Source organism: Lepidochelys kempii, chromosome 21, assembly GCF_965140285.1.
Source record: "Lepidochelys kempii isolate rLepKem1 chromosome 21, rLepKem1.hap1, whole genome shotgun sequence".
Classification (NCBI taxonomy): Eukaryota; Metazoa; Chordata; order Testudines; family Cheloniidae; genus Lepidochelys; species Lepidochelys kempii.
In genome coordinates, this window is record NC_136400.1 from 794,610 (window position 1) to 810,240 (window position 15,631).

The following is a 15,631-nucleotide window of genomic DNA, read 5'->3' on the forward strand; positions in this document are numbered from 1 at the left end:
GGAAAAAATTAGAGCGAACACTGCACTTCACCCTTCCAGGTGTGTAGAGGGGATTCTTTGGAGTTAAAGGAAATGGTATAGAGCACAGTGCCTAGGTAGAACTGCAGACAAATGCATGGGAGCTCTGTGCTAACTTGAGCCAGCTTTGTCCCCAAATATGAACATCAGAAATCCTGGTAACACTTTACCCTGTTAGAAACAAAACATGAAGAGTGGGCTACACTTTGATATATTACAGCTCTCTCAATTTCTCCATCTCTGTTAACCATATACATTATTTCACATTGCAGTTGATTAATGAGGTTTTATGTCATTACAGGGATTTGGTGCAGAGAGAAAGATTCGTCAAGCTGGTGTTATTGACTAACTGATCCATAAAGCACATAACTAAGTACGATCAAGCAGTGGGAGCTGGTGAAGGGTACTGAATATCTCCCTATTCATCCCTTCCAAATTCTAAGAAGCTATTACACCAGTTTTAACACCTTCCTCATGTTATGTTTAAAAAAATTTATGAAACCATTTTAAAATTATGCACAGTTGCATCCTGAAAACTTAAGGTGGCACCTTATAGTATCACATTTTAGACGCTTTTTGAATGGTGCATTTAACGCAACTGGTAACTGCAAGTCTACATTGCCTATGTAAGTGAACATTATAGACAGTTCTACTCCGGTAGACCTTATGAAATTCTGCACTAAAAAGATATATACTCTACCTTCATTATTTCTGACAAGGTGTTACTATGCCTTAGCTCTCAGTTGTATTATCTTCCCCTCCAAGTGGGAGGCTCACTTCCTGTTTGTTCAGATCTAATTCTGAGGACCATATGAGGGTGGACTATATTAACTTTTTTATATATAAATCTGTATGAGCATTCAGATAACTTTATTAAGTTGATGGCCAAATGTTACAATGTTGTTTTCATCTCTCATTTAAACTTGAGTCCATGTAGCAAAGTTCTGTTAGATCTCAGTGAAAGTACCTTCCAGAATAGATCCATTTTTGTAACTTTCTGCAAATAGTATGTGCGGTGCAGAATTTCAGAAGGATGAGGTGTGCCATTGGTGTGGTAATTTAAATATATAAAACAATGCACAAATTTTGCTGCTGCTTAGAACACTGCAGCTTCTAAACCCAGTTTCTTTTACTGATTTAAATTTAAAAATTGTGCCTGAAGTGAATACATTTTTCTTTTTGCAGCCAGCACCCAGTGTACTGTAAAAGAATAAATACTTAGGCTTTCCATAGCTGTATTGAGATTTTCATCAAGGTGAAATAGTTAATGTCTGTGTGCTTTTTTTCTCCCCCCCCCTCCCCCATTCTTCCCCAGTCACACTTTATCAAGCAAGAAAACTGAATGATTGGTCTAAGTATTACTTTAACCAAAAAGATCAGGAGTTATTTTCTTTGAATAGAGGGCAGTACTGTGTTTTTTTTTTTTCCATATTACCTCTATTCTCAATTTAGAGTTTTTCTTCTCTGGGAGATGCATTATCTTTGTGAAACAAACATTGCTTTCTCCAATTTTCTGTTAATGGCAAAGAATGGAAATAGAATAAAGTTTTACTGATTTTGAAAAAAAATGCCTCCCGTCTGGTCTCTAAGTTCACATTCAGCGCTCAAGGTCTCTGAATTCCAAAGCCTCATGTTTCTGCATCACTCCCCCCTGCCTGCGGGATGTATAAAAGAGGGGTTGGGGCTTAGCACAAGGGCGGTGCTTTCTGAGACAGTCGCTGCCTGCCCCGCTCTCGACCTTGTTCCGCTCGGCAATAGGGCTGCGGGGCGCGGCCTGCGCCGGCCCATAACTCGCGCTCCCCTGCAACGCGCTGCGGCCGGGAGCCCAGCCTGAAGCGGGCCGGCAATCGCGCGGCCTCGCCGCCAGGGACTCGACTGGGCCCTCGTGCGCCGAGCGGCTGTGCTCGCCTTCCGGCCTCGCCTGATGACGTTCGGGGCGCGGGCCGGAAGCCGGAAGGACGGACCCACTTGGGAGGGGTGTTCCGCTTTCTCGCGTCCCGCGGAGCCTGTCGGGCCGTAAGGTGAGAGGCTCCCCGGGACGGGCCCCGCCCCGCGACTGGCTGGGCGCGGGGCTGCCTCCGGTTCGGACCCCGCGGGGCCGGCGTCCCGGCCCTGCGCTGGGGGCTCGAGGCCCCTCCCCGGGCACGCAGGGCTCTGTCTACAGCGAGGGTCACGGGTCCTCCCCATGTCTCGGGGCGGCCGGGCTGGCCTTTGCCCCCGTCTCTCTGGGGTGGGGGTCCGAGGCCCGGCTCTCCCCTGCCGCCCCGTGTGTCTCCGGGTGAGTGGGTCCCGGGCCCTCGCTCCGCTGACCTCTGTGCTGTGACCGCAGGTTCCCGAGCAGGGCGATGACAGAGTACAAGCTGGTGGTGGTGGGAGCTGGTGGCGTTGGCAAAAGCGCCCTGACCATTCAGCTCATCCAGAACCACTTTGTGGACGAGTACGACCCGACCATAGAGGTGAGTCCCTGATGCAGGCTGGGCGTATGAAGACAAACCTTGATCTGCACAACGCTCCTGAAACAGACTATGTATTCTTGTGGCTGATTTGACGTTTAGTCACTTTTTGCAGTTAGGCTGTGTTTGCACTGCAGCTTTTGAACCCATTCAGGGAAGTGGTACGGCTCAGAAATAACTAACAAGCTTCAAACGCATTTGTAGCTCCTGTAAACTAGTGCAGCAGGTTAGCAATCCCTCTTCTAGCTCTCCAGGTGAGGCTGACTTAGGCTGTAATGCACTTTTGTACAACAGGTTTCACTCACCCTTCTCTACTGCAGCATACATGCAGATTTATTACTTGGTCTTCCCAGGCAATGCCACATTGCACAACCCAGCTAAGTGCTGACAGCATGCTGGACTTTCAAGTTGAGAAGTTCACAGTTGTTCTTGGTCTTCATGTTCAGATCTGCAAAAAGTTTATTTTGAATGTCCACTATTCCAGGTAAACCAGACTCTGGGCATTTGAGCTGAAGCAGGTCAGCCACATGTACCTTAATGTACACCTTATTTGTTTCTGTACATGATGCTATAGTCATATAAATAGGAAGAAAACAAAGAAAGAAGAAGTGGGACCGCTAAAAACTGAGGATGGAGTGGAGGTCAAGGATAATCTAGGCATGGCCCAATATCTAAACAAATACTTTGCCTCAGTCTTTAATAAGACTAAAGAGGATCTTAGGGATAATGGTAGCATGATAAATGGGAATGAGGATATGGAGGTAGACATCACCATATCTGAGGTAGAAGCGAAACTCAAACAGCTTAATGGGACTAAATCGGGGGGCCCAGATAATCTTCATCCAAGAATATTAAAAGAATTGGCACAAGAAATTGCAAGCCCATTAGCAAGAATTTTTAATGAATCTGTAAACTCAGGGGTTGTACCGTATGATTGGAGAATTGCTAACATAGTTCCTATTTTTAAGAAAGGGAAAAAAAGTGATCCAAGTAATTATAGGCCTGTTAGTTTGACATCTGTAGTATGCAAGGTCTTGGAAAAAATTTTGAAGGAGAAGGTAGTTAAGGACATTGAAGTCAATGGTAAATGGGACAAAATACAACATGGTTTTACAAAAGGTATATCGTGCCAAACCAACCTGATCTCCTTCTTTGAGAGAGTAACAGATTTTTTAGATAAAAGAAACGCAGTGGATCTAATTTACTTAGATTTTAGTAAGGCGTTTGATACTGTGCCACATGGGGAATTATTAGTTAAATTGGATAAGATGGGCATCAATAGGAAAATTGAAAGGTGGATAGGGAATTGGTTAAAGGGGAGACTACAACGGGTCCTACTGAAAGGTGAACTGTCAAGTTGGAGGGAGGTTACCAGTGGAGTTCCTCAAGGATCAGTTTTGGGACCAATCTTATTTAATCTTTTTATTACTGACCTGGGCACAAAAAGTGGGAGTGTGCTAATAAAGTTTGCAGATGATACAAAGCTGGGAGGTATTGCTAATTTAGAGAAGGACAGGGATATCCTACAGGAGGATCTGGATGACCTTGTAAACTGGAGTAATAGGAATAGGATGAAATTTAATAGTGAGAAGTGTAAGGTCATGCATTTAGGGATTAATAACAAGAATTTTAGTTATAAGTTAGGGACGCATCAACTAGAAGTAACGGAGGAGGAAAAGGACCTTGGAGTATTGGTTGATCATAGGATGACTATGAGCTGCCAATGTGATATGGCTGTGAAAAAAGCTAATGTCGTCTTGGGATGCATCAGGAGAGGTATTTCCAGTAGGGATAAGGAGGTTTTAGTACCGTTATATAAGGCACTGGTGAGACCTCACCTGGAATACTGTGTGCAGTTCTGGTCTCCCATGTTTAAGAAGGATGAATTCAAACTGGAACAGGTACAGAGAAGGGCTACTAGGATGATCCGAGGAATGGAAAACTTGTCTTATGAAAGGAGACTCAGGGAGCTTGGCTTGTTTAGCCTAACTAAAAGAAGGTTGAGGGGAGATATGATTGCTCTCTATAAATATATCAGAGGGATAAATACCAGAGAGGGAGAGGAATTATTTAAACTCAGTACCAATGTGGACACAAGAACAAATGGATATAAACTGGCCACTAGGAAATTTAGATTAGAAATTAGACGAAGGTTTCTAACCATCAGAGGAGTGAAGTTTTGGAATAACCTTCCGAGGGAAGTAGTGGGGGCAAAAGATCTATCTTGCTTTAAGATTAAACTCGATAAGTTTATGGAGGAGATGGTATGATGGGATAACATGGTTTTGGTAATTAAATATTCATGGTAAATAGGCCCAATGGCCTGTGATGGGTTTTTAGATGGGGTAAGATCCAAGTTACCCGGGAAAGAATTTTCTGTAGTATCTGGCTGATGAATCTTGCCCATATGCTCAGGGTTTAGCTGATCGCCATATTTGGGGTCGGGAAGGAATTTTCCTCCAGGGCAGATTGGAAGGCCCTGGAGGTTTTTCGCCTTCCTCTGTAGCATGGGGCACGGGTCACTTGCTGGAGGATTCTCTGCTCCTTGAGGTCTTCAAACTACAATTTGAGGACTTCAATAGCACAGATATAGGTGTGAGGTCTTTTTTAGGAGTGGTGGGTGAAATTCTGTGGCCTGCATTGTGCAGGAGGTCAGACTAGATGATCATAATGGTCCCTTCTGACCTAAATATCTATGAATCTATGCTTTACAGTGTAGATTGTCATCTCCCCCTGTTGTCCCACAGAGAGGGAAAGGAGAAGGGAGAGTGCTATCTGATTCTGAAACTACTTGGGAAACTAATATATCTATCATGAGGCAAACAATGGGTGTTGTGTGTATAAGTGGTTGTAGTTTAAGCCTCTTTTGAAGGACTATTTTGAGACACATCTATTGGTGCACTGCAGTACAGGTAGGCACCTGTGTGCATTCCATCCAAGAGTCATGTAGCCTGTATTTGCTTGTATGGGTAATCAATCGCTACATGTATTTTCATCATTACCATTTTGCTGAAAGAGGGGGAATCCTCTTCATTGCACTGTCCGTTGAGTAAGTTCTGTGGAGGAAGGGACCATTTTTGTTCTGTGTTTGGATGGCACCTAGCACAATGGCATCTTGGCCCATGTCTAAATCTCCTCATTGCTGCTGTGATACAACTAATAAAAGTATCTATGGGTAGGTCATAAATCCAGGGGAAGCACATTCCTGTCTCCTACACCACCAGTTTGACTTGGTTCCCAGGACAGGCTGTCAATGGTTTAATGGGGCTTTATTTGGTGCTGGTCTAGCCAGGATGATCCTGAAGTTAATGCAGAAAAATTATCACTAGTTGTATCATTTGAGTAATATTTTATGAGGTAAATAGCATTGAATTATTTGTGTTTATAGGTGATAATGCATAAAAAAATAAAACAGATGTAAGTGTATAAAGCAACCTCCAAATGTTGGACTCTTGCCCCTTCTAAAAAGGACATAAACTGGAGAAACCGCTTCTGAGTCATCCTCAATATTAGTTTTTTCTTTCTGGGATTCTGTTTGGGGATTATAGAGTCCACTGTACCTGGGGGCATATTCTCCTTGATGCATGGTACAGAGGTACATCATGGGGGTTATTTTATGAGATGTTTGGGTTTCCTTTGCTGATATAAGAAAAGGAGTACTTGTGGCACCTTAGAGGCTAACCCATTTATTCGAGCATACGCTTTCGTGAGCTACAGCTCACTTCATCGGATGCATTGCTGATATATAATTTTATAACTTCCTGTAGATATACTCTTCAATGAATCACAGCAGAGGCTCCTCCTCCCCCTACAGCAACAGTGCAATAGGAGGCAGTATTTTTCCTTTCTAGAGGTGAAAGCCTTTTTGTCACAAAAGTTACATGCTGTGTTAAGGTCACTAGCAATACACCCTGCACTTGAAATGCTTCCTCAGTTAGAGTTCATGAGAAAGTGTAGCAAGACATGGAATTGCTGCCAGTTTTAGGCTTTGGACTAGGAGGTGCCTTTGAGACACTCACTAATAGAGTCTGAAGTAAGGGATTGCAGCAGCAACAGCACTAAGTCTTGTCTTTGTTTTAAAAGTTGTCTTTGTGTCTCCCTCAGGATTCATATCGGAAGCAGGTAGTTATTGATGGTGAGACCTGTTTGCTAGACATTCTGGATACTGCAGGGCAGGAGGAGTACAGCGCTATGCGAGACCAGTACATGAGAACTGGTGAAGGCTTCCTCTGTGTCTTTGCCATTAATAACAGCAAATCATTTGCTGATATCAATCTCTACAGGTATGTTCTGCTCTTCGTGAGGAAGCTTTTCCTAGTTTTATTTTGGAGGGGGAAGGCTGGAATGGCGCAATCTTCAACTGGCATTGAGTATTATCCACCACTGGAATTAGTGGAGACCAAACTTGCAAGACAATCAATGATCTTCAAATAATAAATGCTGGAAAAATTCCATACAGCACACTGGGTTTCAGAATGCCTTTGAAAATCGGACTCAGTATTTTAGAGTGGTACATAAATTGTCAGCAAATGGAGAATGGAACAGCCACCAAGATAGAGTGTTGAAGATTAGATGGTATTTCAGTGGCATAGCATACAGGACAAGACACCTGAGATAGTAGCGAAAGGGGAGCACATCAAGGTGAATGCACTGACAGTGTAACGAGACGGACATATTGGTTGATGGGTTGGAGGCTAAGTCCTGTGAGGTCTTTTCCAGCACTGATGTCTGATTTGTAATAAGATGTCAGTTTAAAACTCAGTTTTTGTACAAGAAAAGGTGGTTTTTAATGTATTCTTTCTGCAGAGAGCAGATTAAGAGAGTGAAAGATTCAGATGATGTGCCAATGGTGCTAGTGGGAAACAAGTGTGACTTGCCCACAAGGACAGTGGATACAAAACAGGCTCAAGAACTAGCCAAGAGCTATGGGATACCCTTCATTGAGACGTCAGCCAAAACAAGACAGGTGACGAGCTTCCATTTTTCCAGTGTGATTTCCTTCCTTGGTACTATAAATATGGTAGTGCCCCGGATCCTCTATGGTACTGATTGCAGGGGGCTGGAGATGGAGATGTGTAAATCACTTTCCCATTTTTACCTTTGAGTTCCATGTGAACATGCAGAGTAGAACTTTAAGAACAGCCATACTGAGTCAGACCAAAAGTCCATCTAGCCCAGTATCCTGTCTTCCGACAGTGGCCAATACCAGGTGCCCCAGAGGGAATGAACAGAACAGGTAATCATCCAGTGATCTAGTCCCTGTTGCCCATTCCCAGCTTCTGGCATACAGAGGTTAGGGATGCCATTGATGGACCTATCCTCCATGAACTTATCTAGTTCTTTTTTGAACCCTGTTATAGTCTTCACAACATCCCCTGGCAAAGAGTTCCACAGGTTGACTGTGCATTGTGTGAAAAAACACTTCCTTTTGTTTGTTTTAAACCTGCTGCCTATTAATTTCATTTGGTGACCCCTATTTCTTGTGTTATGAGAAGGAGTAAATAACACTTCCTTATTTACTTTCTCCACGCCAGTCATGATTTTATATACCTCTATCATATCCCCCCTTAGTCTTCTCTTTTCCAAGCTGAAAAGTCCCAGTCTTATTAATCTCTCCTCATATGGCAGCCGTTCCATACCCCTAATCATTTTTGTTGCCCTTTTCTGAACTTTTCCAATTCCAGTGTAACTTTTTTTGAGATGGGGTGACCACATCTGCCCGCAGTATTCAAGACGTAGGCGTACCATGGATTTGTATAGAGGCAATATGATATTTTCTGTCTTTTATTTAATTTCTTTTGCTCTGGATGATATCAAAACCTCAGTGACTCCTCAGATTCACATTTGATGGCCTCAGTAGCTGGGTTCTAAAAATACCAAGTCCTTACCAACCGGATGAGAGTTCAGCCATCCCTCTCTTCTGGAGTAGTTTGTAGTAAGACCAAATGCTGTTCTTATGGGATTTTGTCCCAAAACTGCCAAGTTTCTCTTGGCTTCTAATTAAGGCCAGTGTTGAAGCTAAGTCAGTGGCATGTCCTCAGAGTGTGTGTGTTTATATAGAGAGCATTCTCCACTAATCGCCCTGTGTTCAGTAGGCTCCCCCAAGTCATTGCTCCATCACTTTGCAGAATGAATCTGGAAAGGGGTAATAAATTGCTAAGAAATAGCCTGAAAATAAAACATGAACAGGGAGGCAGTTTGCCAAGAAATAACCCCATTTCCTACTGAGGACATAAGCTTCAGAAACCTCCTCCTATAGCTACAATCAGCCATTGCCTCCATTTTTGGAAGGCTGCTGTGTTGGCTGCTTGTTTATGGTTTCCTCAGAGGGAGAATTATCAAAGTCAAGAATTTTAATTATGGGAAATGTGGGCATATATGCTGGTTCCCTGCTGCAATGAATTGTGGAATAAGTTGGCCCCTGATCCTCCTGGCTCCCAGTTGGCTAGGAGCTGCCATGGAGAAAGAAATGCGTTTTGAATAAGTATGTCAAAGAATCCTTTGGTGGAATAGTAAAATGATGGATGGAGTGCAAAGTGACCCCCAAAGCACATGGGGGAGAGAATACCTGACCAGGACTCTTTGCATTCAGGGTGTTGAAGATGCTTTTTACACATTGGTGAGAGAGATCCGCCAATACCGGATGAAAAAGCTCAACAGCAGTGAAGATGGGAATCAAGGCTGCATGGGATTGTCATGCATTGTGATGTGATTAGGTGAGCTGTGATTAAATCTTTCACTTAACTCATATGAATGCATCTGTAAGCCTTGGAAAAAGTAGATTATAATGGACCAGTTCTTGCCACAGCCTTTGCTGTATTGTAGAACCTGTTGGTTGGTGTCCTGTGGATTTAACCAGACCTAGAACCAGTTACTTCTCTGAAGCTTGTTTCATCAATTAGGAGCAAAGTTTGAAAGTGGATGGTCTGTTCATGGTCTCTGTAGATTGGACTGGCAATTCTGGTCTGTATGTCCCTTTGTGTGGCCCCTTGCCAGCTGCCTCTGTCCTTTGGGAAACACTGGTTTAAGCCAGAGAAGCCCAGCACACACTTCATACTTCCTTATTCTCACACCAGTGCCACCCGTGATCTTCACAACTCTGAGATTAGTGTTGGCTTGTGACCTGCTTCTGTACAGCTAACATGGGAAGCACAGCTCTGCAGGGGAGGAGGGTTTGTAATTGCATCTTCACAGGCAACAAAGGGAGAACTATGTGCCATTCTTGGGCGGCTCAAACAAAACTGCAGTAATTCAAACAAATGAAGAATGCTGTGATGGAGGGTTAGATTCTTTCCAACAGCTGTTCAGAAAGCATTGCCCTGCTGAATAAAGTGGGTAGGTTACCCCAGTACTCATTACACAAATACCCTGTCATATCACATATCCATCATGAAATAGTGTAACAGCTAATCAAAGATGCTTTTCCCTTTTAGTCACCAAGAATACCTGGATCAGATGTAGCTGGAGGACGAGTCCTGATGCCACTCTAAAGCATCTCATGATGATGCCCTGCCAGTACCCTGGTGCCAGCCAAGCAGTATAAAGTCCTTTTCTGTGCTCCGTCTGAAGAGAACATCTCTGAACATCTACCTCCTTGCTTGGCTAACTGAGCAGAGAAAGCCCCATCTGTTGATGCACTGGGATTTCTTTTTTTTTTTTTTTTCCTGGGTAGGTTCAAACAGAAAACTGGTCACAAGAAAAGTGAACACCAAATGCTGTGAAAAAGATGACAACACTTTTACCTCTAGAGTAGATGCTAGAAGTGATGTTTGTTTCCTTTGTATCAGATTAAGACCTGCAGGGCTATCTGAGAAATGTCACTAATCACTGACTGGCAGGTAATGTCAGAAATGGCTTTGCCACTGTTTCTTAATACTCTGCTACCTGTTCCAGATTGGTATCTGCTCTCTGTGTGCACCACACCGCCTACTCACAGCACACCCATTGTGTCATGCCGTTTACTCCGATCCTCTATCTTTCTGTAATAAAAAGGAGAGATCTTTGTTAATTAAGTGCCTGTTTGCAAAGGAGCTTTAGAGCTTTTCCCCATTGTCAGACTGAGGGAATTACCGAGGATTCAGGTTCCCTTGAGAGCTGGTGCACTTGTAAATGATCATATCTTTGAGAAATGCACATGGTCAGTTTATTTGCGTGACTGGACTCTGCCTCTTCATCTAGAGAAACTTCCCAGCTGGAAGCTCCAGTAGACATTGGGGAGGGGAAGAGGGGTCTCCATGTCTGAGGAGCACAAGGCAATGGATCTGTTTTCTTTTCTGTTTTAGTAGGTAGATTCATGTACATTCCATCTTGCTTTGTCACTGTGCCCAGGGCTTCCTTCCTCTCCAGGTAGGACCAAGCTAATCAGCTGCTCTTGTTAATGTTGGCTGGAAATATATGTGGACAGTTATTTGACAGGTAACCACACCAGTGGATTTTACCAGTTTGGGTGACTATTAATTGTTTAGATTTGTCTAGAACTTTCAATTCTATTTTTAAATTATTTGCCTCATCACCAAATTTCAAATACAGCCTCTGTCAAATGAATCTCTGGGAAGAGTAGCTGGGGGACATTCTCAATGGGGAAGGAGTCTTGGATTTCTGACTGGCTTGCACAGTGTTAATATTTGCTCCAGACTTCAGTGCATGCAGTCCCTCCAAAAGTGGGGGAGAAGCTAGCAATAAAATATAGCACAGAAAACTGATCTGGCTTCTGATTATGTCTGACTTCAGAATCATCTGTGGCAGGGGTTTGCAGAATGAGGAAGGAAATTAATTCAGAGATCAGCACGTAGAAGTTTTCTTGGTTTGGTGATGGGATTTTGGTGCTTGTTCTGCCCCCAGTAGAGTATGAGCGAATCTTTGCACAAATCATGGAGATTCTTCCTGGAGCAAGATACCATTTGCTAGTTGGCATGAAGTAGGCCTTACAAGTAAGGGCACTCTTATACAACACCTGTGGTATTACAACTGGGAGAGTATGTTGGGTCGGTCCTTCACTAGCCAATGTACCATTGGAATTGGACCAGATGAGCTAAATGACCAGATGAGCTAAAGTAGCATATTTCAAAACCAATCATCATCATTGTGGTAAATCCCAAACAGACATGGCCTCCTTGCAGATCAAGTGCCTCCTGGATTGATCTCTGGATAGGACCTTAAGGTGGTCGAGCTGGATGTTCAGTTTGTCAGGTTAGGATGACAACCTACTACAGCTGTCCGTTATTCAGTTAGCTCAAGTGGCAGTGTAGCGAAGGTAAAGGTTCCAACCCTGATGATGATCCTTGTGGATGTCAATATGGTTCCACACAATGGAATTTTTATTTTTTGAGGCAGTTACCTGTGTTTGTGATTAACAACTGTAGCTGATGATTGAAAGGCTGATGGTTCAAACCCCCCTGAAGATGGTATTTTTCTCAGGGGTTGGACTAGATGACCTCCTGAGGTCCCTTCCAACCCTGATATTCTATTCTATGATTCTATCACTGGCAGTTTTATCAGACCATTAAAGTTTTGGGCACCCACATGATCACTGGCCATGTAATGGCATTCCTTAGTAAATGTGCTTCAGAATTAGTTGGTCTTTCATACTGATATGTCCATATCAAGAAAGCTGCTGAAAATAAACCAGTGCTGAAGGACGTGGTTGCTGGGTTCAGCTTCAAATGTCCTTGTTTCTGATCTTGTCCTGCTATTTGATACAGAACAGTTGATGAAGACTATGAGAATTGAAAATGTCGTGCCTATGTTCTTCAGCCTTCCTCAGCACCCATGTTTCACTTCCGTACAACAGAGTTGATATAACCGTGGTTCTGTGGATCCACAGCTTTGTAGCAAGCTTGATGTTATGATAGCCTCTCAGCGGCCACTGAAGGGCCTGAAATGTGGCGTCACGTTCTGCTGTACAAGTGTCCACATCTTTCAAGCATCCTCCTCCAGCACTGTCTCTGACGCTGCCCAATTATCTGACAGTTCCCATCTTTTCAGTATTTCATCCAAACAAGTTAATAGTAAACTGGTTGTAATCTGGAGCTGGAGGTTGCTTGATGGTAATGGCCAGGGACCTAATTTTATCTGGATTAATAACCAGACCAATGCATGCTGATTCTTGCCTGACCAGCCATCAGTTGTAGATACACCAGACTGAGCCAACAAGACAATGTCATCTCCGTATTCAAGATCTCGGAGTGCAATGGTTTTCAGCACAGCGTCACCAACAGCTGCCTCCTCAAGTTTATCCATTAACCAATAGTGCCGAAACTGAACAACGATCATGACTGAACGCAGCCTTGCCAAACTCCTGTGGAGCTAGGAAACCAAGCTGTGTATCTGCCATTGAGTCAAGTGTAGCTTTCCGTTCCATTATAGAGCTCTTCTGTCAATGACACTAAGTCATTTCATCAAATCCCACACACTTGCATGAGGCGTTGAATCAGAGGCCTGACAGAAGTCTATAAAAAGTGTTGTTCAGGACTTATTAAATTTCAGACACCTTCTCAAAAAGCAGTTTCAAGGTAAAGATCTGGTTGACAGTGGAAAAGCTAGATCTAAAGCTGCAGTGAGTAGCCATGCCTTTGCCATGCAGTCCATTGGTGATTCCAAAGCAAAGTGCAGTTCCAAATCCCATCCAACCTGACAGTGTGTTTTCTCTAGGAAGAACAGGTGGTGTATAACTGACAGAGGGAGCTCAAAGCCCTAACATGGACCCCACATAGATAGTGGCTGGTGAGGGTTTTGTTTCAGCTTGCTGGTAGCAGAATCATAGATTTTACTTTGAGATTTCCTCCTCCAATTAGAAAATGTTGAGAGGTAAGGTTAGCCCTTTAATGTACTTCCATAATCAAGTACATGCCTGCTCCTCCTCCTCAAATGCAGTGGGGACTGCTACTCTAATTACTGTATACCCCCAAATAATTGCTGTTGACACTATATACAAGTGTAGTTCCTAAAATAACTTTGCTTTTGGCTAGTGTGAAACCGATGTCTTATTTCAGAGTAAAATCTCTGAACATAAAACATTAGCCTCCAGTGATACACGCACATGCACAGAAATGGGCAGCATTGTGGAGAGTGCTGTTTGGGATCTGCGCATGCTGGATTCTTGACTGGGGCCCTTTTGTCTTGTGGCTTCTTGATCCCACTGTTTGAAGTCAGAGGTCCCACCTTACTGGGACAGGTCCATGAAAACCCTTGGTAGTAAAATGTTGTATACTGTCTTGTCTGTCAGTAACTGGAAACTTGTACATTTTCTTATGTGACAAGATGTAGTTCTTGATTTGCAAAAACATTCCTAAAACGTTATGCTGGTGGTTGGTTATGTGTCCGGGGGGGACACAAGAGAATTGTGAGTCTGGCATAATGTGTTGTCTGCTTTCTCTAAGCAATCATGATTGTGTTCTGAGGTGGCCCTATTGTGAGGACTTTGGGTCTTGTGTCTTGCATCTGCTCAGGTTATTGAAAGTAAGAGCCCACCTGGAAAGATCGTGGCCTGGGGATGCCCTGTGCAGAAGAGGCAGGTATCTCTGGCTGCTAAGATTCTCTTAGCCGGGTCTGTGCAAATTTTGTAGATTACTTGGAAATGTGAACTATTTTATTCTGCCAGACTGTGTGGGAAAAGGGACAACTAGTGCAGTGTTTAAGGGATCTCTTTAGAAAGCATGCTGTCAGAGCACACTCATAGGAAAGTATTAAGAAATCGTGTTTCTTTACAGCTGGTATTTGATGTTTAAAGGTCATGAGTTCAACCATATGAAGATTAAATATCCTATTTGGCTGGGTCTGCAGCATATTAACTAGCTGAAACTACATCTGAGAAGCATTCTCTGTGTTAAAACAGTGTAACACATGCTATTTGTTGTTAAAAACACACGAACTATGACTCCAGCTTCTGGGAAGCTCTGGTGTTAATGTTTGAGCTTTCAAACTCTCATCTACTTTTTCTATAGCCCCCCTAAGTAGAACCCTGCCTGTTGGGAAATACCAAATCATAAAGTTAATGAGACTGGACAAAGTTTGTGCAAAGTGGATTTTACTCTAGGATCCTTGAACAGGGGATTCAGTGGGAGGTTCTGTAGGACACTTGCAAGGGTTGATCTACACAGTCTCTGTATCATTCTTAACATATGAGTTGAGAAACAGCTATAGTTAAAGTAGTTCAATCCTCTAATGTGGCCACAAATATCCCAGTGTGCTGGTGTATTTGTACAGGAATAAGCTGTACTGATAACTGCAAAGAAGGAGTAACTAGTAACGGCATGTTGTCAGATTGGAGCAAGGTCTCAAGTGGGGTTTCACAGGGATCTGGTCTGGGTCTGGTGGTGTTTAACATAGAATCATAGGACTGGAAGGGACCTCGAGAGGTCATCTAGTCCAGTCCCCTGCACTCAAGGCAGGACTAAGTATTATCTAGACCAGTGTTTCTCAACCTGCAGCCCAATCAGCACAGAGCTGCGGTCCATGTAACATCCTCAGGGCCATATAAGTAGTAGTGGATGCAGCCCACAATGGTAAATAGGTTGAGTACCACTGATCTAGACCATCCCTGACCGGTGTTTACCGGTTCTTAAAAATCTCCAATGACAGAGGTTCCACAGCCTCCCTAGACAATTTATTCCAGCGCTTAACTACCATGACAGGAAGATTTTCCTAATGTCCAGCCTAAACCTCCATTGCTGCAATTAAGCCAACTGCTTCTTGTCCTATCCTCAGAGGTTAAGGAGAACAATTTTTCTCCCTCTTCCTCATAACAACCTTTTATGTACTTGAAAACTGTTACAATGTCCCCTCTGAGTCTTCTCTTCTCCAGACTAAACAAATCCAATTTTTTCAATCTTCCCTCATAGGTCATGTTTTCTAGACCTTTAATCATTTTTTTTTTTGTTGTTCTCTGAACTTTCTCCAATTTGCCCACAGCTTTCCTAAAATGTGGCACCCAGAACTGGACACACTACTCCAGTTGAGGCCTAATCAGCATGGAATAAAGTGGAACATCTTTATTACAGACCTGGATATAGGAATAAAGAGCATTACTGATCAAATTTGCAGATGACACAAGGCAGGGGGGATTTGCCAAGACTTTGGAGGATAGAGCTAAAATTCAGAGGGACCTTGATAAATTGGAGAACTTGGCTATAGACAACAAAATGAAATTCAACAGATAAATG

The 15,631-nt window shown here is 43.3% G+C and overlaps 2 protein-coding genes across 5 annotated transcripts in view; both read left to right on the forward strand.

The window, feature by feature from the left end:
• Positions 1-1,532, forward strand: part of CSDE1 (cold shock domain containing E1) — a 50,977-nt gene extending 49,445 nt beyond the window's left edge. For all 4 annotated transcript variants that reach the window (XM_073320197.2, XM_073320200.2, XM_073320198.1 and 1 more), the window contains one exon: positions 320-1,532. In XM_073320197.2, the coding sequence (XP_073176298.1) occupies positions 320-367 (48 nt within the window). In that variant the 3' untranslated portion in view covers positions 368-1,532. The remainder of the gene's footprint in view (positions 1-319) is intronic.
• A 401-nt stretch (positions 1,533-1,933) lies between these two features.
• NRAS (NRAS proto-oncogene, GTPase) lies at positions 1,934-10,479 on the forward strand. Its single transcript, XM_073320208.1, has 6 exons — positions 1,934-2,039; positions 2,348-2,474; positions 6,576-6,754; positions 7,278-7,437; positions 9,064-9,187; positions 9,905-10,479. The coding sequence occupies exons 2-5, from the start codon at positions 2,364-2,366 to the stop codon at positions 9,181-9,183; spliced, it is 570 nt and encodes a 189-aa protein (XP_073176309.1). The 5' UTR covers positions 1,934-2,039; positions 2,348-2,363; the 3' UTR covers positions 9,184-9,187; positions 9,905-10,479.
• The last annotated feature ends 5,152 nt before the right edge of the window (positions 10,480-15,631 follow it).

Excerpts from the sequence above, each read along its gene's own strand:
- NRAS (XM_073320208.1), top strand. The coding sequence starts at position 2,364 with ATGACAGAGTACAAGCTGGTGGTGGTGGGAGCTGGTGGCGTTGGCAAA. Across the intron at positions 6,755-7,277 it reads GCTGATATCAATCTCTACAG|AGAGCAGATTAAGAGAGTGA; the intron begins GTATGTTCTGCT and ends TTCTTTCTGCAG. Across the intron at positions 7,438-9,063 it reads CGTCAGCCAAAACAAGACAG|GGTGTTGAAGATGCTTTTTA; the intron begins GTGACGAGCTTC and ends CTTTGCATTCAG.